The sequence below is a fragment of the Gallinula chloropus genome (genome assembly GCF_964237585.1).
Source record: "Gallinula chloropus genome assembly, chromosome: 4".
NCBI lineage: Eukaryota > Metazoa > Chordata > Aves > Gruiformes > Rallidae > Gallinula > Gallinula chloropus.
In genome coordinates, this window is record NC_140088.1 from 15,689,685 (window position 1) to 15,712,735 (window position 23,051).

The 23,051-nt window shown below is 44.7% G+C and overlaps 2 protein-coding genes across 4 annotated transcripts in view; one reads left to right on the plus strand and one right to left on the minus strand.

Annotated features, from left to right (window-relative positions):
* VTI1B (vesicle transport through interaction with t-SNAREs 1B) overlaps positions 1-1,315 on the plus strand; it is a 10,979-nt gene extending 9,664 nt beyond the window's left edge. For 2 of the 3 annotated variants that reach the window (XM_084263046.1, XM_084263045.1), the window contains exon 6: positions 700-1,072. In XM_084263046.1, coding sequence (XP_084119172.1) covers positions 700-796 — 97 coding nt within the window. In that variant the 3' untranslated portion in view covers positions 797-1,072. Of the gene's footprint in view, positions 1-699; positions 1,073-1,229 lie in introns of those variants that run through there. The other variant, XR_014617262.1, reaches the window with a different exon arrangement.
* ARG2 (arginase 2) lies at positions 1,201-22,775 on the minus strand (the record flags this gene model as incomplete). The annotated part of the gene is made up of 8 exons (XM_084263043.1): positions 1,201-1,406; positions 2,316-2,452; positions 3,736-3,840; positions 3,977-4,071; positions 8,439-8,598; positions 9,004-9,181; positions 22,401-22,473; positions 22,659-22,775. 8 exons carry the CDS (start codon positions 22,773-22,775, stop codon positions 1,201-1,203), a joined length of 1,071 nt encoding a protein of 356 aa, XP_084119169.1.
* Between the last annotated feature and the right edge of the window lie 276 nt (positions 22,776-23,051).

A 23,051-nucleotide genomic window follows, 5' to 3' on the forward strand; every position in this document is an offset into this window, starting at 1 on the left:
TCAACTGGAGCTGTGGGGAGGCTTTAGGGAGCGTGTGGTAAGAATGTGTGTCACTATGCAGACCCTGAGCTGAACAACACTAAAGGTGAAATGCTTATTTAGGGTGACACAGGATCTTTAACCATCCTGCATGGTGAAGACACCAGCACAAGGTAACAGTGAATTGCTGCACTTCAGGTGCAGCTCTTTGCTACTGAGGCTGCAAAAAGCTGTGCCACACCTCACCACAAACTTGTACATGGAGTACATTTCCAGTTGGTACTTCTGGCCCAACAGCCTGCCCTTTGTGCCCACTGCTCAAGGACATGATCAGTGTGTCATTTTCAGTAGTGAAAGTACATCATTACTTGTAAAGGTTGAGGTGGAACTGTAAAATCCCCAAATAAAAGCACCACAAGGTGGGTTTTGAGCCATGAATGAGTAGGCATGTTTGGAGCAGAATGATCTGCCTTATGCAGGGCCGGGGAAGAGAATGGCCACTGTTGAAGGGGAAAGATATAAGTGGAATTGCCAGGAAACAGGAGTATAGGAATACTGAGTTTGTGCCTCCCTGCTGGTTAAGAGCTATTGAATAGCTAGCTGAAATAGGACATACACTTACTGAGGAGGTAAGACAGGGATCAAATTATCTAGAAGCTGCTCTTGTAATCAAGGGGGTTAAAAAAGCTTTTTTTTTTTTTTTTCCTTTCTAAACTCTAGAGTAACCACTAATAAGTTGTTGCTGTCAATTATCATCATCCTGGAAGTAGCCATCCTAGGAGGTGTCGTCTACTACAAGTTCTTTCGCAGCAGATGAATCTTCATGATGGAGATGAGCTTTTCCACCGCTGAGGAAGGGAGGGAGGGGCTGTCTGTGCCTTTTGCCAGCCTGAGGAGTGAACTGTCTCACCAGACAGTGTGTTCAACTGAAACTGTACTCGCACTAGAAAGACAGAGAATGTGGGAGTAAAAGGAAAATGCAAAGACAGACTTGAACTACTGGTAAGATGAATAAGAAGGTAATAAATATTTTATTGTATCAATTTGTATATACTTAACTAAAGGAATAAATCTTGGTATGTAATAAAGTAGCCACTGATCAGTGGAAAAGCTAGTTTATTTAAAAATTGAGAAGTTAACAGTATTTGCCAAGTGTCGACTACCCACACAGGTGCCTCAGCAGAGCTTAGTAATGTCCAGTGTGCCCAGCATGTTGAGTTCTTAAATCCGCACTTGCTCTTCACTGTCAGATTCATCTGGAGAACTGGGTGTTGGGAGTTCATCAAAAGCAGTGTGTGCTCCTTCTCTTGTCTGACCAAAGCACGTTGCTATCACGTCCACTGCAAGACTGGCAGTTGCGTTCACTTCTTCTTGAGAGGCTCCAAGCAGTGGATTGACTTCAACCATGTCTACAGCAGAAAGCATTCCTGTGAAAGTTATTGACAGCTTTGTTACTGTGAGAAAGGGTAACACCTCAGCAGGGTTTCCTCTGCAGCCTTCCATTCCTTGCACAAGGATCACACTCGAGCTTGTCACCTGCTGTACCCCTTGGACATGTAAAATCTGCTCTCACATAAGCAGTGTGGTTATCATTCCTAGGTGCATGTTTGTGGTTTTAATTTGGTTCATTCTTACATCACTACCTCGTGCTTTTAGCATTCAGGAAAAAAAAAGTTTGATGTTCCATACATACTTCCAAGAGGAAGCTTGTTTTCTAAAGTTCAAAAACAGGGGATCTAAAATACTCTCACCTAGTATTTTTTGGCATTTTGCTCAGGATTCTGTTGAATCTGCTGCTGGGTGTTACTTTTTCCCATTCCTTTACTGCAAGTAACTCATTGTTTAAACACATAAATTAAAAGCTGCACGACATCAGGAGGAAAGTCCTCATCTACTGAGCCAACTGCAGTATACTTAGGGACAGCTCGATTCAGTAGCCTTCACTCCTAAAATGGAACTTCAAACTGCTGGAATTTGTTTGCATCCATTTCTTTTTTTCTTTATTCCACATGTCCACTTTTACAGTTTCCCTCGTGTCTTTATGACTAGGGGGCAGTATTATACAGGATGACCAAGTCATTTTTGGCATCACTTGTCACTATATTACATAGTTTATCTACTTTTGGTAGGGTGAAGGTTTTGATAGTTAAGGTGCTTCCAGCACCCAGGGTACTGACCAAACATAGCACTTCTTTTTCCCTTACTGAAGGCTGAATTGACTTTGTAGGCACCTGAGCTTTGACTACATTGATTAGCTACTTACATGGGAAAGACATAACCAACTCTCTGTATTTTGTCCTGTCCTCACTAAGTCACTACTGCTGGGCAACACCTACCTGTGTTATGTATTTCCTCTGTGATGTACATGCCTTCTCTGTAAGTCAATCCCCCTAGAACAGGAGTGCCAGTTGCTGGAGCCAGTGAGGGATCAAAAGCATCAATGTCAAAACTCAGGTGAATTGGTCTCTGTCTCCTGTGACAAAAGAAACCAAGAAAAGCAGCCTCAGAACCTCATGCTTTTTCTACAGGCACTTCTTACTGGCCAGGCTTAGACCTTTCCCCAGCACACAGTGGGAAAACAAGTGTGTCTTGTAGCTTCCCTGAGCATCTGCTCAAGGTGTGATTTGGCTGAAGAGACATTCTTTTGTTCTAACCATCTCATCCAGTGGTTGTCTCCTTCATTGGAAAAACATACAGAAATGTAGGATATAATCCAGCCTTTTCTCCTTTCGTACAGAAAGCCAGGGTGAGAGGCTGAAACACTGATTTGCATGGCACCTAGGCTGGAGGAAACATGAAGCTTCAGGATTTCAGAGCCAGTCTGTCAGGATGACTGGGGCATTCTGCATTTTCCAGAGCCTTCAGTATTGAACTGAAGGGAGGTGGCTGCAGTGAACTGAAAGTAGCAATTGTCACCAGGAGAGCATATGTGAGCACAGTCTAAGGAGAAGCCATCAAATTATTCTACTTTGTATACAAACAGCTGAATTCAAGTTACTGCAAGCTGATATATATATATATATACAGACACACACACATTATATATGTTGGGGTTCAGCATGGAGAAGAGAAGGCTCTGGGGAGACCAGTATCTTGAATGGACCTACAAGGAAGCTGGGGAGGGACTTTTTAGAAGGGCACGTAGTTATAGGATGAGGAGGGAATGGTTTTAAATTGGAAGGGGAGATTTAGACTGGATATCAGGAAGAAATTCTTCACTATGAGGGTGGTGAGGCACTGGAACAGGTTGCCCAGGGAAGTGGTGGCTGCCCCATCCCTGGCAGTGTTCAAGGCCAGGTTGGATGGGGCGTTGAGCAGCCTGGTTTAGCGAGAGGTGTCCCTGCCCGTGGCAGGGTGGTTGGAACTTGTTGATCTTTGAGATCCCTTGCAGCCCAAGCCAGTCTGATTCTGTGGTATTTTTAAAGTACAATGTATACCCTAGACTCTGAGTTGATTTGAACACCTTGTCCAACTGCAGGAAAACACAGAATTCCTCAGGAATTGGCTCAAATCATATAAACCAGCCACAACTGTAGCAACTACTGTGACCTATCTCCTAGCTTTTGTCTAACATTGTGAAATGGCTCCAGTTCAAGATGGGAAAGTCGAGGACTAAAGTCAGTGCTGTGACTTTACTGGACACTGTCACAGTTCTGTTAGGCTGCCTCACAGTGTGACACCCACTTCACCTTCTGGAAAGCAGATACTCAACAAAGGGAAGATAAGAGCAGTTTAAATTAGGTAATAGTTTGTTACCTGCCCATCAGTTGTTCAAATGTTCTTTCCATAACTTTCTGTATTCCAAGGCGATCGATATCCCTCATGGAGAAATACTGGATGTCATAGTTCTTCAAAATATAGCTGTTGAAGTAAAAATTTTTTTAAAAAGTAATTTTTGGCCTAAACGTAGGTCTAGCAACACTTGTGACCAGGCAGCAGTGGAAGGCAGCAAATGATTTCAGCCTTCATAAAACCCCTTTAATCTGAACCAACTTACTATTCAGCAGGATCCACGTCCCTCAAACCGATGTACACAATATCCGATGCTGAAAGGCAGGGCTTTAGCCAGGAGAAGCCAGGAAGTTGTGGTACCTGCAAGCAAAGGATTGGGATTAGGTTAGTTTAATGGCAGGTACAGGAAAACTGTATTATTTAATGCTTACCTCCCTACTTTAGTTACAGAACCTTTTATCTGTTTGGATAGAGAAACTTGAGTGTTTCACTGCTGATTTCTCAGGCCTTACCTTTGTCCTAGTGTTTTACCTGAGCTGAATGTTAATGGATGAAGTTTCTAAGCTAAAAGCCCTCTACGTTTCCCAGTTTGAAGAGGAGGATTAAAAAGCCCAAACCCACAAGTAATGAGTAATTAGCATCAGTGAATGTAAGAGGAAACTAAATACCTGGATGTGCATCACTCATACAGTGTATGTAATGGTGATGCTGTGTAACTTACCCAGTACGTCATACTTAAACGGCACAATAAAAACCAGAACATCATGTAAACTTTTTTGCAAAAAAGTATGTTAAAGATGGGCAAAAAGGGAAATAATTAATTAAGAAGGGCATGAAAGGAAATTGGGCCTCCACTCCACACTGGGTACATCATACTTCTTTTTAATGTAGAGGACAGCAAATGAAGGATGAGGAGGTCATCATTTTCCAGCTTTGAATTAAGTAGTTATGTTGTGCAGTTATAAAAAAATCCTTCAGTTAATACCTGCTAATTTTAGGAGTGCTTTAAATTAACTCAAATGTCTGTTCTTCCTCTCCCAGCTCTGAAAACAGCTACAGCCAACACAGCTGTCAAGCAGCCAGAAGGCTTTGTTTCCCTCTCACACTTCTCAATTACTAATTCTATTCTAGTTACAACATTTGAATTTGTTTCTAAAGGCTAACACACCCAGAGCTAATTTAATTACCTTGGGATTCAATAAGTGCATATGATAAAAGTATTTGTTACTCTGGGCAATGACCTGAAACTTTTCTGCATTCATGAATTCAGAAGAGGGGTAAATGAACTGGAGCATTGATAATATTGATAGACCCTCTCCAGTATCAATGATTCAGCAGAGTCAATACTACCATTTTTAACTATACCTTAGTCTCTTTAAATAAAGAAAATGGAATGCATTAACCTTCCTTCTGGCTTTTACTTCCTTGCAGTAGAACAGGAGCTACTGATAGAACAGCCAAACAGGCAGCAGGAATAGGTGTGGGCATATTCACAGGAAGGTATCAGCAGTAGTTTGTGAGCTTAGTTTGGATGGTTCCAGGAGCCCAGATACCAGTGCTCAGTTAGAGGGGTGCCAGACACAGGATTATAACTTTAAAGATTTAAAAAAAAAAAGCCCTGGAGTGCCACCTTACTTCCAGGAGTACCAGGCCTTGCTCCTGTGAAGCCACCTGGCCAAATGCGTTATTTCATTTCGTAGCCAGACGCATCACGTCACGTCTGCTGCACGGGGCCGTTTCACTGGGGAGAGCACTGACCCAGCTCGTTAGCCGTGACTAAGGGCTTCTGACAGCAGGTGAGAGAGCTGCAGGACTTGAGCCAGGCCAGGGCACTTCATGGCAGTGGTGCCAACTTAAGTGGCTGCTGCCACATCAGTTCCCCCGCTGTGCTGTGGCAGGACAGCTGTTCAGAGGGTCACACAGCGAACAAGGGCGAGGACTTGACAGGTGTGACACCCGCACTGCGCCTGACGCAGTGCTCCTGCAATCCCACAGGTTACAGCAGCTCAACTGAGCTGCTGGCACAGCACCAAGAACAGTGAATGGATCGTGCCTCCCAGAGAGAGGTATGTTACACCACTACCTTTGGCTCATGTCCTCTGACTCGGGAATGAAGAACAGGAAGCCTGGAGATGCGACATGAGCAGTACCAGTTAGTAGAGATGGGCAGGGAACAGGAAGATAAAACAGAATCATGCAGGTGATTTTGCTCCCATTTTTATACCCTCAAAGGTGCTGCTGTTTCTCTGTGGTTCTACAGGACAATCTAGGCAGGGAGTCAAGTGCTAACTGGCCTTTCTGAGGCTAGTTTGGTGGAATTACTGGGGTCCACCCAGAGATGCGTACACACTGCTGTGTTGTGGTGTGGAGAGGTCACTCAAAGCCCCCTTCACAGCAGGAGTGAAAGCAAAGGAGGAGATACAGGGTTCACCACAAAGTCTCTCTTTTCCCCTCACACTACTATGCTACATATCCTCTGCCAAGGTAGAAACCTTGAGAAGCCAAATGCAGCTGGTTAGTCTACTGTTTTGAGAAAGAACATGTACGGGGCAGAGTGTAGGCCTGGAGCAGCCGCCTTGCTGCTGGCAGGCAGTTTTAGGGCTCAGTCCTTGCAAAGCAGTTAGGAAGAGACAAGACAGTATTTTTTTTTCTCCCATTACCAACCCCACTGTCTCTGGCTCCTGCAGGGGAGCCAGAGAGCCAGCCACACGCCCCTGTTCATGCATGAAGGTCCCCCTCAGCCAGACATGGATTGTCGGAGGCACATTCTACTGCTACGAAACAGCTATTCAAAAATACCTCCTGTTGTAGAAGTGGTCCTGTACCACCAAGACAGATGTTCATTTTCCTCCCTCTAACAGGAGTACAATGAGGTAAGAAGCCCCTCTAAATCAGCACAGGCCTGTTTGCCTAGCTGCAAATACAGGTGAGACACTTGTGTCAGCTAGTCCTGCCCAGGCTCCAATTGTAGCTCCAAACAGCTACAATTTAGGTGGGCTTGTAACAAGATCCCATCAGCAGCACAACACCATACCTGATTAGTTCATGTCTAATTTGAGCCTAGTCTTACTCATCATTACTGCCACTGCTGACAAGAGACCGGTCATGTGTGTTACATCCCCCCACCCCCAGAAAGCTCTCAGTATTCTTTTGGTAGCTCTGGAAAAAAAAAAAAAACAAAACAAAACAAACCACCTGCTTTTTTGTGTTGTGCAAGAGCAGGAGTCCAGCAGACCAGAAACCAACAATGTATATACAGGAAGGAGATGATTAAATACCTCTGATTGACAGAAGAGCAAAGTAACCTTTGGCCTGTTTCCTCAGCTATCAAAGAACTTGGGTTCTCACCAAGTACAAATGGTTCACCTTAGGTGAGCTCCAAAATTCACAACTCTTTCTTTTGTGCTCCCTCTCTCCTGCAGAAGTGGATGCAGTTGCCAAAAAGAAAAAAAATAATCACCCCCTTTAACTTAGGGGCAAGAAACCAGAAATACAGCATAGGAACCTTTGATAGGAACCTTCTCAACTGGGGATGTTTTGAGATGCCCCATTAATTCTGCATTATATTGTGAGCTCTAGCATGTTTGTAGAGACCACACAAGAGTTATTAGGAAAGAGACAATTATGTAAAAGCACCAAATGACTCTACTGACTTGTGGATGGAATTAATTCAAAAGCATTTGCAGGAGACAAGCTGACAAGTGGTCTTGCTATGCTAAACAGGTACTAACATAAGGGTATCTTCAGATGAGCAAGATCTCACTTGGAAGAGGCACACTGCCATCAACACAGCACCCCAGATTCTATCAGAGAAAAAAAGGAAAACCTCAGAGCAGTGACTAGCAAAGCAAACTGCCAGAATAAATCAGGTCAGGTTTGTTGCAGCTCCAGCACCAATTCTCAACATGCAGTTGCTGATCCTGATCCCACAATCCAGCCTAAGCCTCAGCAGACCTAAGTTCCTGATGCCGAGGCAGTTGCTAACAGTGCTCAGGCTGCCACCAGTGTCTCCAGTAGCAGTAGATGCTACAGGTACCTGTATAGGGAGATACAGTCTGCAGCTAAGCCAAAAGGGTGTGTAGGCCTCAGGTCAGCCCACTGCTGAGCATTTTCACAGTGGCAAAAACTGGCGATGCGCATTCCATTTGACCCAGTAAAGAGCTCTTCTGGATGACTGGACCATTTTGACAAAGACTATCTCTTTAAAAGCACCCTGTGAGCAGGCACAGCCCTTCTGAGTTGTAATGTTTGCCAGTGGAGCGGACACCAGAGCAGCCAGTTAGGAGAGATCATGCAGGGACAGCCCCTGTCAGGCCCCAAGGTTGTCAAAACACGGAAGAGCCAAGCTAAGCAGAAGCAGCAGCATGCAAGGTATGCAGGAACCAGCGGTTCCTGGGGGTGAGCTTTGCTGTCACAGGCTCAGCTGGGGGCGGTTCCCTCCTTTGTCCATTGCCACCACCTACTACACAGGAATGGCACCATGGTCAGGTGTCACACACAGCAAGGGTGCCAACACAAAGAAAACCTTTCTCTTACTCTTGTTTCTAAGTACACATGTAATATATATGTGTGTGTGTGCATGTATGCATACACAAATGATATGCATTTTTGCTTGTACTCAGATAAAAAAGTCATCATTTGAGCAGATTAGAAAGCACCTCACACCAGAACATATAAAACAGTATGAGGATTTCAATGCAGGCTAAAGGTACAAGCAAGATACTTACTTTATCTTGAAGCTCTCTCAAAAGGAAAGAGAGAGGTTGTCCGTGGAGGTTTCCAGACTGAGTTGTAAGAGGGGTGTTGATATCAGCATGGGCATCCACCCAGATCACACCTAGGTGTGGGCACTGCCGTGCATGGCCACTGACCGAACCAAGCGCCAAGCTGGAAATAGAGTAGCAAAGTCTTTAGTAACCATCTCTTGCCACGTTTCAACACATCAGACATCAGTGACAACACAGGGTGCATCCCATACGAACTGCGTAGCATGCCAACAGCATGATCTTAAGACACTCCCAATAACTCTACAGGACTACACTAGTACTGACAGATGAGAAAGAGGCCTTCTTCCTCCATTGTCACCCTTCCCACACTCTAATCTTTATAGGCTCCAAATGATCTCTTAGAAAATCTAGCATGCTCACTCATCACAGCAATAACATCCAAATGCTGCAACCCTCTGGCATAGCCAGATAACCCCAAGTAGTTCCCGACATGCCCTTATGTTTCAATTGAATCCTTAAACTTTGAGTGTCACCTGCACCACCAGTTGCTCCTAGGTGAGCTCACCTGTGATCACCTCCTATAGTCACGCAGCTGTGTCCGGCAGCTACTGCTCTGCTTACAGCATCAGCCAGGACCTGGCTGGCTAAACCCACTGACCGGGGATATAAAATCAGGTTGTTGTACAGTTCATCGTTGGGAACTTGAGTGAAATTCAAATCTCCAAAGTCGTACACTTGGCACCCTGGAAAGAGCAGCAAAGGAAGACAGTGAGTTACTTCAGTACCTGCCCAGGGATATGTTCAAACCGTGGTCCCCTCAGAAAATCAGTTGGGCAAGTATGAAAGCCTCAACAGGAAGGGAATGGATGCATGTGACTATCTGCATGCTCTTGCAAACAGCCATGTCAGAACTTTGCAGGTAGAAATCTTAAGATATTATTAGATTCAACAGTCATAAAAAGTCACCCAGAAAAACAGATTGGGTTTTTAAAATGATTTCTTGGCAATTTTAATGTTAAAAAGCACAGTTTGTGTTGCTGTCTTCCTTCCTAACTGGATCACATATAAGCCTTAAATGAGCTCAGTTACTCTAAGATGCCTACAACTACACATTCTACTAACTGTATCTGAGCCCTAACAGTTATTTTACCATTTTTAAACCCCACAAGAATCCAGGCATAAAAGTGCAAGTTACCAATAATAGAAATTTTCTTACAGTACTTAGGGACCGCTCCATGGTGGCCACATTACTGTGCTCTGTAAGAGAACCTCTATTTTTTCTCTGTGCAAGATGTTCTAGAAGCTATTTTAATTCTGGGGCTTTGATCCCAACCCCCCCTGAGATCCTACCATTGCCCATTACAACTCAACTGACTGTTAGAGCCTGATGATGTTCTGGGTATAAGACTCAGCTTTTCCTAAACATATTTCTGTCTACTTTCCCTGAAAAGGAGCCACTTCACAGAGTAGGAAAAACAGTAAAATTTTTGAGTGTTGTTTCTTCTCCTCCCACCCACCAGGGAACATATTTACTAACTGGCTGCAGTTGAAGTTTAATTCCCTTTCACACACATTATAGAGCTTATCCTTTGAAGCTCTGCAGTCCAATACCATGTGCTTTCTAAGCAGTCATTTAGATAACAAAATTTCTAGCAGTATTTCCCAGGCCAGAGCCTCTCAGTTCCGGATGGGCCTGTCGATGCAGATACCTGACAAGGAGGAGCACACAGGCCCCATGGTATTTATGGCTACACCAGCCATGCCTTTGTAAGTTAAGACCACCCTGAATACTAGTCCTGCCTGTTCCCTTTGTTTCTCAGAATCACTAGTCAGTCTGCAGTTCAAAGCACCCAGGCTAGAGCTTGATGTTTTGCCTTTAGCCATCCTATGTCTAATAGGACAATTAGAAAAATTAAGGCCAGCACATCAACATGAAGCAAGAGCACACTTGGGGCTCTGGGGTTCCTAATTTCCATTAAGCCACTAGTCTAATGCCTAGGAGACAGGCACCATGAATTTGTTTGGTGGAAACATTAAAGTAGCATTGAGAAAAACATGACTTTAATTTCAAATGGAGTTTTGGCTGGTAAAAAGAATGAAGGAAAGTCAGCGAGTTGCAACGTGGCTGGAAAATAGGCAAACATACTTTTTATAGCAGGGACACAGATGGACACAGCAAGGTATTTGCTAGGAGAGGACATGTTAGCTGAGCACAGCTACTTGTCAAAGCATTAAATAAATGTAGTCTCAGCAACTCTGAGAAAACACATTATCTGCAGAGACTTGGGGGGTAAGCAGGACTGTAGCATAACACTCCCTGGCCTAAAGGCAACACAGACACTCACAGGTTGGTTTTTTTTGATTTTCTTTCCTTCCCTCCAGCAATACCCAACTGGCCAGCAATGCTGACTGGAAGGATGAGGCTCAGATTTGGATGTGCTATCTGATCTCCCGCTGACCACTACATATTTTTACCCTCTGTTTCATTCTGCTGCAGAACAGGAAAGAGTTGTGAGATCTGAGAGATGTCCAATGAACATCAAAACTGTGGGTTTTTAAAACTTGTGTCTTCCTGCAAGGCTACTTCTCACACATGCTCACTGCTACACAGTTCAGTATTCCAAAGCTGCTTAATGAAAATATGCTAGTGTGCCCAGGAGAAAAGTTTTGGAATTGAGACTTTAAGACACTGCATCATTCAGAAGGTATCAGGAACTGTACCAGTTAATAATACTTTTGATCTAATGCTGCTGACATCTGTGGGAAGTAAATATACAGTAAGTGTAGGGTGACTTAGTGCAGGATAGGACATTACACAGTGTAATGGAAGAAAGGACTGACATTTATGTTTTGTTCTCTCTTACTAAGGATACAAATACAGTGTTTTTACCCGTTAAAGTATGAAAAAGAATGAAAGGGAATACTATCAAAGCTTTATCTTTAGATCAGTGTAAAACAAAGAACTGGCCAGGCCATCTTTCACAGCACACTAAGGAATCAGTTACGCCTTTTCAGGTGCTCAATGCAGACACAGCAGATTCTAGCAAGGATGTTTAAAGTAGTATCTCCTGTGGTCAAGGATTTCTTCCTTCTGTACCCTGCCCTCCTCCCACTCCCCTTTGTAAGACTTAGTCCAGCTTCTGAATAAAAAGTAATTTGTTTCTTACAATCACATCTGGTTCATACAGCTGACCATGTGGGTTTGGTAGAGATGGAGGCACAGACACACACTTTTGGGGTCCAGAATTCTGGGGTCTGGTCCACCTTTTAGGCAAACAGTACTCTATCTCCTGCATCAAGTTGCCTACCTGGTTATTTTATAGGAAAAGACTAATGTCTGTTGAAGACAGCACATGCCTCCAGTTTTTGTTGCCATCTTTAAAAGTTACTGTTGTTTGGGTAGAGTTGAGAACCCTTGTAGCAGCTGCTTTTCCTCAGCTTTGTGCTTCCTCCTTGTTTAGGCCCAGTGTTTCTGTGTGCTTGCAGAGGATAGCTCAAATCTCCCCAGGTGATATCAAAGTTTTCAGCCAAGTATCCAATAGCTATCTGATTAAGACACAGTTAACCTCAGAAGTATCCACTAATCCAACCCTCAAACATTAAAAAAAATAGTAGGAAAAGATATTAATTGTGCCTAGTGTTTTCAAAGCTATATGAGCTTCAGCAAAAGGAAAGCTTACTGAATAAGCCAAAAAAATGATAGTACACCAATAAACCATGTATCCTGAAGTGATTAGAGGTGTGTATGTACATGTGTACACATATTTATTAGGATTGATCAGATAGTAAAGATTACATCAACATGTTAGCACACATTGAGACTAAACAAAGAAAAATAATTTGTCTAACTGTTAAGAGTAATTATTGATATATTTTCTTAGCTTCTGGAGTGCCTTGGGTAATAGTCTAATACTTAAAAGACTTGAATTGTTTTCTGCTTGCACACAGTTTTCATTTAAAGGAATGTTTGAGAAACATGTTTTAATTTCTCAGTGTTTTGCCCAACACAGGGATTGCTCAGTGGACAGACATCCTGGAGCACAGGGCAATCTGGCAGACCCAGCTGTTATTTATACACTAGTGAGAGATTTGTCTAACCCACCACACCAAGCAGTGTGCACTTAGTTTGTTTGGGAGTTGGGCCACTATGGTAAGATACACTATGGTAAAAAACAAACAGCTTTTTATATCAGCACAGAAAGTTAACAAGAAGAGTACATGGGTCTAAAAGGCAGAAGATCCAGATTGAAAACTAGAAGGATGGGGGCACATAGGAAAGGCAGGAAAGCACAGCATCTGTGCTATCTGTCTGTACTTAGAGACAAAGCACCAGGCACTTTGCTAGTAACTAAATAATACAAAATTGCATGTGATCAAAAGAAATTTTTGCTCCACTTTCAAGCTCTAACAGAAATGGAAAATATATTCTGTTTGATTTGTTAGTCAATTATCAGCAGGACAGAAAATGTATTGTATCCAAGTCAGCTCAACCAGCACTTTGGCTCAAGATGAGATTACTTTTTGAAGTAAGGAAGATGAAAAAACCAGTTGTGATTCATCTATTTATGTCCCTCATCTCTCTTTCAAGCTCCTCTTATCCTGGAGAAGAGACAGTTCAGGGGAAACCTTGTTGCTCTCTACAGCTACCTGAAAGGAGGTTGTGGTGAGCTGGGGGTCAGCCTCCGAGTAGTGATAGGACAAGAGGGAATGGCCACAAGTTGTGCCAGGAGAGGTTCAGGTTAGAAGTTAGGAGAAATTTCTTCTCAGAGTGGTTAGACATTGCAGCGGGTTGCCCAGGGAGGTGGTGGAGTCACTGTCCCTTGGAGTGTTCAAGGAAAGGTTGGATGAGGTTCTTAGGCACATGGTTTAATGACTAATATAGGTGGTAGGGGGCCAGTTGGACTAGACTATCTTGGAGGTCTTGTCCAACCTTAATGATTCTGTCATTCTAACACAGAAGGGTGTCAATCTGAGTGTGACTACACAGAATAGTTATATAAATAAGATGTATAACACAAAACAGTTCTCCTGTTATGAATGATTAGTGTGTAAAGGCAGCCTGTATCTCTTCTACAGTTCAGGAGCACAATCCTCAGTGGTTTAACACACCCCACCCCCAGGCTTAGTTTCATCAACAGCTGCTTGGAGGCACATTTCAGTCAAAAAATAATAAATTAGCCTGAAACAGTGTGTATAGTTGATCTTTCCTAGGTCAACTTCATTTGACCAGAACAGACTGGGAAAGGTCACACAGGCATTCAGCAGACAAGGGGACCAAGGGCAGTCATTTCTTCAGCCTGCACAACCAGAACCAGAATGTTAACTCTATCTGGTAAAAGAAATCAACATTTCTCATAATTAGGAGCCTAAATTATACATGAGGAAAAAAGGGTAAAAATACAAATTAAGAAAACTGTTTCCTGCATGCCTTCTCAAATAAACTATTGACATAGGCTCAACCCAATGATGCTTGTAACTGGGACAGAGAATGCCCTTCCGTGTGCTATATGCTCACCTCCTATCTTCTGAAACAGGATCATAGAATGTGTAAGGTTGGAGGTCATCTGGTCCCTGCAGTTAACATGGATGTCTTCACTAGATCAGGTCACTTGGAGCCCTGCAAGCCTGACCTCGAATGTCTCCAGGGATTTGGCCTCCACTATGTTCCAGTAATCTACTGCCCGCATAATGAAGAATATAATTCCTTCTCCACTGAACAGTCTGCCCATGAAATCCATGTAAAAATACAGTGGCAAAATACAGTCTATTTATTCAGGACACACGGAAGGCAGCAGTTACTACAGTAAGTCATTTCCCTACACAGATTTAGAGAAAATATTTTCTTCTGTAAGAGCAGGTGGCTCGTGCATCTGAGGAGCAGCAGCAGGGAAAGCCTTCATCCCAATCTCCTCTTCTAGGATTCTGCACCAGAGCCAGAAGTGGCAATCTGATAGTAGGAGATTCAGCTTTCAAAACCCAGGCTGTCTGCTGACATCACCCAATGGCATGCTACTGTAACAGCTGAGGCAGCAAAGAGGAACTGGAACAAAAGCATGAGGAAGGTGAGATAGAAATGATGTCATGATACTTCCTGTTTACACTGGGTATTTGTGAGCTAGAGGTGAAAAAATCCTAAATTAATGCAGTTAAATCTTTCCTCTAGGTTTCTAAATCCTGCTGAACTATCAAAGGAATCTGGAAATACCACAGTTAATAGATCTTACATCACACTATGTGTTATATAAAACTGCTCACATGAAAGCATCACTCCTACAAACCGTTTTCTCCAATTACAGCCTGTTTAGCAACTCGCCTCAGACACAGCAAGGCTCCTCAGGAAGCAAGGAGTATTAGGAACAACATTTACAGGCAAAGTTAACAAAACATGGGGCTACAAGCTGTTACCATTCTTGAGTATAAACTCATTGCCTTAGGATTACAAAGTCCGTACTATTTCTCAGACACTGTCAGAGTTGCACAACAGCAAACAAATGACTCAATTCGTTATGACCAGTGTGTTCTGAATCCTTTTTAAGAACGTTTTAACCCTCCAGAATTACCCAGGGTGTGTGTACAAGCTATACAAAGCACCTACTTTTGTTTCATGTTGATGTAAAATTAGGCTAGCATGGTTCCCACTACAAGAGACTGAGACTTCAGCAGCCCAGTTTAACCATAAGCTGCTCACTTGGAGAGAATGGACACTGGAATGAACTTCCAAACTGAACCTGCATCTGCTGGAAGAAATCTCCTATTGATACAGGCATGTGATTATTCAGGAGGTTTCTGCCAGCTCTGAAATTCCAGTGATTTCCACCCTGCCTTTTAGAATTTAAGATAAAGTTCCCATTTCTGTGCCTATTTAAAAGGCTTCAGCTCATACAACAGGAAAGAGCAAACCCAATTCCAACTGCTACCCCAAGCCTGATGTTTCAAATTGTCCCTTGCATAAAATGACCCAAGAAATATTTTTTCCAAACTCCAATTGAGCATCCACCTTATTTCCCTTTGATAACAATTTGTAAGTTCAATCTCTTATGAAATCCAGTGCACTTGACCTGAAGAGGTCTACTAAAACGTCAGTATTAAGTGTTGAGAAACATTTGCACTGTGGCTTGCATCAGAGGAGACAAGGGTGCACCTACTGAGGTCTGCCACTCCATCAAACCCTGCACAAGTTCAATTCCCTTCAAATAAGCTTAACCCAGAAACAATTCCCAACAGCAAGAACACAAGTAGGCTCTTACAGCCATAGGAAGTCCTAATACCAAAACAGCTCCCCTCAAGCAGCTCCTTGTGCTTTAGGTGGCTAGAGAATTAATTCTTAGTTAAGCACAAACAGGTAAGGGAGAGCAGCATATATCAGATTGCTGAAGTTCTCTCTCCCTCCCTCTTACCAGCTACAGGAAACTAACATCAGACCAGCTCATGTCTTCATATTTAAATGAAAGACCTATGACCTCAGTGCCTCATCCCCATTTTTCCACCACATGGTTTTACAACATAAGTTTTCACTTTCCATTCAAAAACAATCTTCTGACCATATTCACAGAAGCACATGCTTGACATAGGTACCTTGGTCTTGTGAGTCCACAGTGAGATAAAGAATTAGTTTCAAATGAGAAAGTAGCAACAGATTTTGTGCACCATAAAGCAGATCAAGCCCCAACTCATTACCTCATTTTTATTTCTGTCATTTCCTTTTGTGTTTCTCCCCAGTAACTCCTGTTTCAACACCATTCACAGTAAAGAAAAATAAGTTCAGATCACATGTTGTTTATTTCAATCCAGAGACAGTTTTATAGCTGAGTTTCTGCAGCCAAGTCATATATTAAACTTAATTTTATTATGTGAAACTATTAAGGATGAAGGAGATCACCATAAAACTGAAGAAACACAAAACTCCCAAGAGCTCTGTTCTTTGGTTCTTGAATCTAATCACCCTTTATTGAAAGATTAGGAAGAAATAATCAACTAGGATTTCCTGATCTGCATAGTTAAAATTTTTAGATGTATTTAAAGTGATGAGGAACAGTCACAATTAAAGCACATAGTGAACTCAGGATAAAGGTCACAAAGTTTCTTCTAAAGCCAACTGCATGGATAGTGCGCAACCTGGAACATGTACCAGCCCACTGGGAGAGGAAAAACAAACAAGCATCAAATCAATGGCTGACACAAAGCTTGTCATTTAGAGGTAAACCCAAGCAGATGGTGTCCTCTATTAGCATAAGGAAGGGAAGCAAATGGGAACTGACCTACTGCAAGGAATACTCTGACTTTCACCTGATGGCATTTTTCTAGTAGCTTTTAAGGCTAGCTGCAATCATGCAAACATCCAAGGGTACAACATGCAAAGGGATAAGCCACAACCCCTGTCAGAGCACACTCCCCCACATCTCAGAGCTTAGCTTCCTGTGCTCCAGGCAAGCTAGCAGAGGAGGTCTGCTGTGAAGAAGCAACCTAAAAATGGCCTCTGTGGAGGCCTCTGCTGAACAGCTCTCCTCCAAAGCCCCAGCAAGGCTCCTTATGCTTGCCTGGCTACCAGAGTCAGCTCCTGGCTGCCTTCCCTTGCCCAGAGAAGCAGCATCTCCCCATGATGCGTTCTGACAACTGGCATGATTTCAAAGACTCACTGTAAATGCTGGTTACAACCGGCCCCTTTGCCTGGTCCATGATTTATGTCAAACCACTGGGCTTTGAAGCCAACCCAATCATGGCTAATCCGCATTTAAGAAGTAAACACAAAAAACAGAGTCTCTTGGCTCTATCTCTGTGTAAATAAAAAACCAGGTCATTTATTCTAGTTCTGGATACTGCAGTAAGCATGTTTTACTGACATCATTAAACAGAAGTGTTTGTGCATGCTGTGCCTAAGGAAGAGAAAGGGAAACCAAGAAGACTGCCATCTACCTATACCATTTGGGGGGAAGAAGCGGGGTGAGGGGGGTGGGGGGGGAGGGGAAGAGTGTGTCTGGGTAAAAAGGGCACTTCCATTTCTGCTTAGTAGAGTAGAAGTCCTATCTGTTAGTCCAAAACCTTTAAGCTATATCCTAACCGACTTTTTCCTGAGAATATTCCTAGCAGATTAATAGACTTAGCTTTGGCAGTACTGACAGCTGATGTGTCCAGAAAGAACCCATGAACAATAACATTTCTCATCTCAATAGTGAAGAGATTTAACTAAACATGCTGCTTAAAATGCTGCAGAGGTTTGTCTGTCTCCCATTTCAACTTTATCAGCAAAAGTTGAAATTAAAATGTTAGGCAAGAAGCTAAGAGACAGATCTTGATGCTATATATACACACACAATACATTTAGACTTCATTTGAATTCTACAGATTAGCCAGACTTGACTGGCTCTACTCAACTTGCATGTCTTAAAAAGTTGTTTCTCTTCAAAGTTCAGTATTTTAAACTGAAGTAAAAGTTTGTGCAAAGCTAAACTAGAAAAACTAATCCAAAAACAGGGAATTCCTAACAGATCTTGTTTCTAACATACATGGACTGTTGATAAACTGTACCGTTCTGCTTGTCCTACATTTGAACTGAGATTGGACTAACAGATTGTAGTTTGACAAAGTCTTCAGGGCTATAGGCAACTCTTTAAACATATTTACTGGCTGGGCTGATGAATATTTTCCCAACACTGCAGCTGTAACCTGCCAGTCCACATCTGCTGAACCCCAGCATCAGTACTCCATTATGCATAACTAAGAGGAAGATACCTTGGTGCACAGCTGTAAGACTAAAATTCTTTACCCAATAAGATTTAGGCAGAAAAAGAGTAGATGCATGTAGAAGGTGCTTCATAATTTATTGTTACGACTGAAACTAACCATATGAGCAAGACTGGTGAGATGGCAAAGTGGAATTGCTATTTTTGGCAGCAGATGTCAGTTGTGAGTCCAATGGTTTTAGGCAAAGCAGGAGCATATCCCCAGTCACATGGGGATTAGCAGCTTCATTCCTCTGTCAGAGGAGGTTACTCCTTTCTGAGTCACTACACTGACCTCCTGAATCCTATTACTGAAGAGCCTTGTTCTGGTCAAACAAAAGACTAGTAGTAATATGATGGTCATTATCTTTGATAAGTCAACCTCTACTTCTGTCTGTAAACCCCATGTCTCTGCAGTCCACTCACTTGTCAAACCAGCAACTCTGATCCAGACTGTGTTAATCAATTCTAGAGTAATACAAACCCAAGTTTAGTTAAACTCAGCACCCCAGCCACATCCAGCTCTAAACAAGAGAAAAAAAATAATCAACAGCATTCAACACACAAGAATAAGTATTTGGGAAGAGTTTTTATACCAACGTTGCTCCCACATTAGCAACAGCAGAGGTTCTCTAAGTCACTTTAAGCGCTTCAGCAATTAACACAAGAGCTATCTGTTACTCAAAGATGTGAGAGTGGTCCTCCTCTCTATCAAGAGGACTAGGTACCATTCAGAATTTAAGACTGATCAGATTCTCTGCTTAATCTACATCAAACAGGAGATGGCAAAGAAACTCTCACTTTAAAAGAGCTTCGTACTTTATATCTTCTACAGCTTAGGTCAAGTGCATCTGTCACCTATCTTTCCTATGCCTTTCCACCACAAGTCCAAGAGCCCCCACATACTGCATCCATTTCTCTTCACTGCTAGAACAATACAAAGCCCTTTCCTCCCCCATGCCAGGGAGTTATGGGCCCCTCTTTTCAGATGTGCTTTCTTGGCAAGATGGGAAGTCCTTTAAGTCTTAATATTCTAGTTCCCCTTAGGAGCAGCAGCAAAGCCAAGAGACAAACATCTGAGATGAATAAGAAGCCCTATAGGCTTAGTTACATCTTAAATTATCCCTGCTACAGGCTTGCACCCCCACTGGTTTTGCCTTAGGAGCTGGACTCCTGCTAAATTAACTCTCCTACTGAGTGCACCTGGAGTTACTGCCAACACATGACAGGGTTCTGTTTCTAACAAGGGGATAAAAGTCAAGTCAGTGGCTCAGATTCATCTCTTCACATGGACTAGGGATACCATCTGCCTCAGTTGTCTCCTCATATTTCTGCCTAAGCATAAACAAGCTGTTCACAGGCAGTCATCATATTAGGCAGCTAAAAATTTATCATACCATGTAGGTATAGTCACAATCTCTTTCAAGAGAGGGAGTCCCCCTGCAAAAATAAGTGGAGTAGCAGCTCAGGACACCGCAACAGGATTATGGAAGAGGAAAAATTAGGACAGGGTGGATAAAATGAACAATAAAAATGCCCTCCCAAAGATAGCAGCCAGTGAAAGCAAAATTCTAAACAGCACAAAGGAGAAACAGAGGTCTAGTGTTCTCCCTCTCTGATGCAGTCACTCTGTTCCAAGGCCACAATGGATGGGACTTTTCAGAACCTGGTCTAGTGGAAGGTGTCCCTGACTGTGGCAGGGGGTTGGAACTCTACAATCTTTGAGGTCCCCTCCAACTCAAACCAGTCTGTGATTCTGTGTAGCTTGAGCAGTATCAATGGCAGTCATCAAATCAGGCATACAAACAAAGGAAAAGCCCTATGTCTGCTTGGTATTGAACTTAAAGTACATATACTTTAGACTAAACAAGTGCAGTGCCTGCAACTTGCTACCTGAGTGCTACATTTTAGAAGACACTTCAGAGTGTCTTCATTTCATGAAGTTCAAATTTTGTTTCTCATTCTTATATTCAAATTCATCAAGCTTTACAATTTCAGGCAAACAGAAGAATCTGATCACCAGAAGTCTCTTCCACTTGAAAGAAGTGAGGGCAATTTGGTATGACAGTTACTGTTAATACAGAATTTCAGTAACTGCCTCACCCCCCATCCACACTTCCTTAGGCTGCTCAGAATCCCTCCTTGCTCTTCTACTGAGAGGCATCATTCCACACCTGTCCTCATGCCTGGTTCCAAGCTTGTGATGACAAGGAAAATCACATTTGCAGCACTCCCTCACATTCCAGTGGAGAATGGGGGCACAACACAACAGCAAACACTCCCACATACATACACAAACACACAAACCTTATGGACACAAATGCTTCAGAAGTAGCCAATACAGGTGGGTGAGAGAGACCTATTTCTTCAATAAATATTATTGCTTTTTAAAGGAGAAACCTGTTCTGCTGCAGTACTACTTACCTGCTCTTGGAAAGCAAGCAACAGCCTACCATGACAATTACTATTTGAGCATAACAGATAAACATCCAAGTTAATAATAATGCTGTAGCTCTGTTGCCCTCTTCAGTGCATGAAAGGAAAATTTTTAGTGTTAGAAAGAAAGCAGCTAAAGTTTTACTGCCAGTTCAGTGTACCACAGGAGTCCAAGCAATGGCAGCATTATCACAGTACTATGGACAAGCTATCCTGCCAGACCAGGGAAGGAAAATAAACAGGCCCACTCTCCCCAAACCAGTAATTTGTTAAGTTTCCATGAACAACAGACATGCACAATACAAATGGCTACATACATGGTAGTGTCCTCCTCAATCTACCACCCTACCCTCAAGCAGATTGTCTTTGCAAGATAAACAGCTCCTCTCTATATGCGATTCTCCTCTCAAACCTGGTAACCTGTTAGTTCTAACTAAATGCTTAGCTCAGGAACATCTGGACCTGCTTGCATTCCAGTATTCAAGACCTCTTTAGACATCCTTTCCTATGCTTATAGAGGTTATAGATAACACTCACTAGAACTCGAATTTTGTCAAGGCTGGGCTGGGATAGGTCTCACGTTTGCATCAAACAAGGCAAAACATGTCTTCTCATTTGATTGCCAACTGAGACTTTTTAGCTTGTGAATACCAAGATATGCAGGATAAGCCTACAGGGCAGCATAGAACAATAGCTTCTGTTTTAAAGTGGTTTTATAATTCAGAATAAGTTTGCTAGAGGGTCATTAGGCAATTATCTTTTCTCTGCATGCATCTAAACTCTACTGACCCTAAGCACACAAAGGAGTTAGCTGAGTTCTTTCTGTGGCCCCTCCACAATCCATCCCTATAGTACAGTTTTCAATAACGCTTTTTAGATCAAAGCTTCTCCAAGGAGCTCAGCTTTCCAGGTTTCTATCCCTCCTGCCCTGTCTGTAACAACTGTGGTACACCTTTCTGCGGGTTTTGACCTGCAGAAGCAATAGGTGTGAGAGGCCAAAACACAGATAAGCCCATGGATTTGCTCAGGTCACTGTAGCGGGGACAGTGCAGAGACCAGGGGCTTTCCGCTTCCCATGGCCCTTTGCAAGTTTTTTCAAGACAGAACTGCAGACAAGACCTCATACACACATCCGAGGGCTTCTCCAGGGAGCTCTGGGTCTCACCTCCTGAAAGAGTACACACACCTTAGGAACACGCTAAGGAGCTGGTACTGAACACAGAAGAAGAAGGTGTGACTAGCGAGGGCGCTTAGCCACAGGTACCGCTCCAGGCGAGGCACCGAGCGCACACGACGTCTCCCCAGCGTCCCTTCGCTCGGCACGGGAACCGCACACCCCGCGTACGCCCACGGCGCGCTGCGGGTACCGGCGCGGAAGAGACGGGCGCGCCCCGCAGTTTCTGGGAGGCCGGAGCAGACCGCGGCGGGCGAGCCGGCCTCTCTTTGTTCGGGGGTCCCCCCGCCAGCCCCCGGTGCGGCCGCAGCTCCTCCGGGCGCTTCACAGGCAGCGGCCGGACGCGCGCGCAAGCGGCTGGCTGCCGATACCCGCTGCGCGGCGGCCGGGCATCCCCTTCCCCCGCGCACCGGCGGCGGGTCGGGCTCCGTGATTCACCGGAAAGAACCGTTTCCACCTCACCCCGCCCCCTCCCCCGGGCCCGCGGCTGAGTCACGCTTTCCCGAAACGAGCGGTGAAAGGGATGCCCGGCTAAGGGAGGCGGGGGGGGGGGGGGGGGGAAGACGAAGGCAGACCCGCAGTCCCCAGCCCCCACCCCGCCGGTGAAGCCCCCGACGCCGCGTCGTGCCTCACCCAGCCCGGCGAGCCGCTCCACCAGCCCCGCGGCGCGAAGCGTAGCGGGGCCGTGATCCACTCCCCGCCGTTTCTGCGAGACAAAGAGAAGGGCGATGCGTTAGCCGGCGCTGCCTGCGGTCAGGTACGCGAGACCCGCCGAGGGGAGGGAAGGGGAGGGGAGAGGAGCCCATCGGCTGCGGCACCCGCTTGCCCCCTCGGCGGGCGCCCCATCCTCATCACCCTCCTCCTCCCACCCCCCCCCCCCGCGATGCCTACCTGCCCCCTGGAGAGCGGGGCGCCCACCAGCGCCACGGAGTGCGCCTGCTTGGGCAGCTGGAGTCTGGCGTCCGCCTGCTTGCAGAGGAGCCGGGCGAAGCCGCTGCGCAGGGCCATGGTACCAGCGCCGCCGAGCGATGCCGCCGCCGCCGCCGCCCGCTCCTTTTAACGAGCCCCGGCCCCGCGCGCGCCGCGGCCAGGAGCCGGGTCCCCGCCCCCCGCCCCTCACACGCCCGCGCCGCCCGGCCAACGGCAGCGCGCGCGACCGGAGGTGTGTCCCGCCCCCCGCGGCGCACGCGGCTCAGCGCACGACGGCCCGAGGCGGGAGGGGGCGGGTGTGCGGTGGGGGGGGGTGGGAGCAGCAACGCCCCGCGCCGCCGCCGGCCGGCTTCC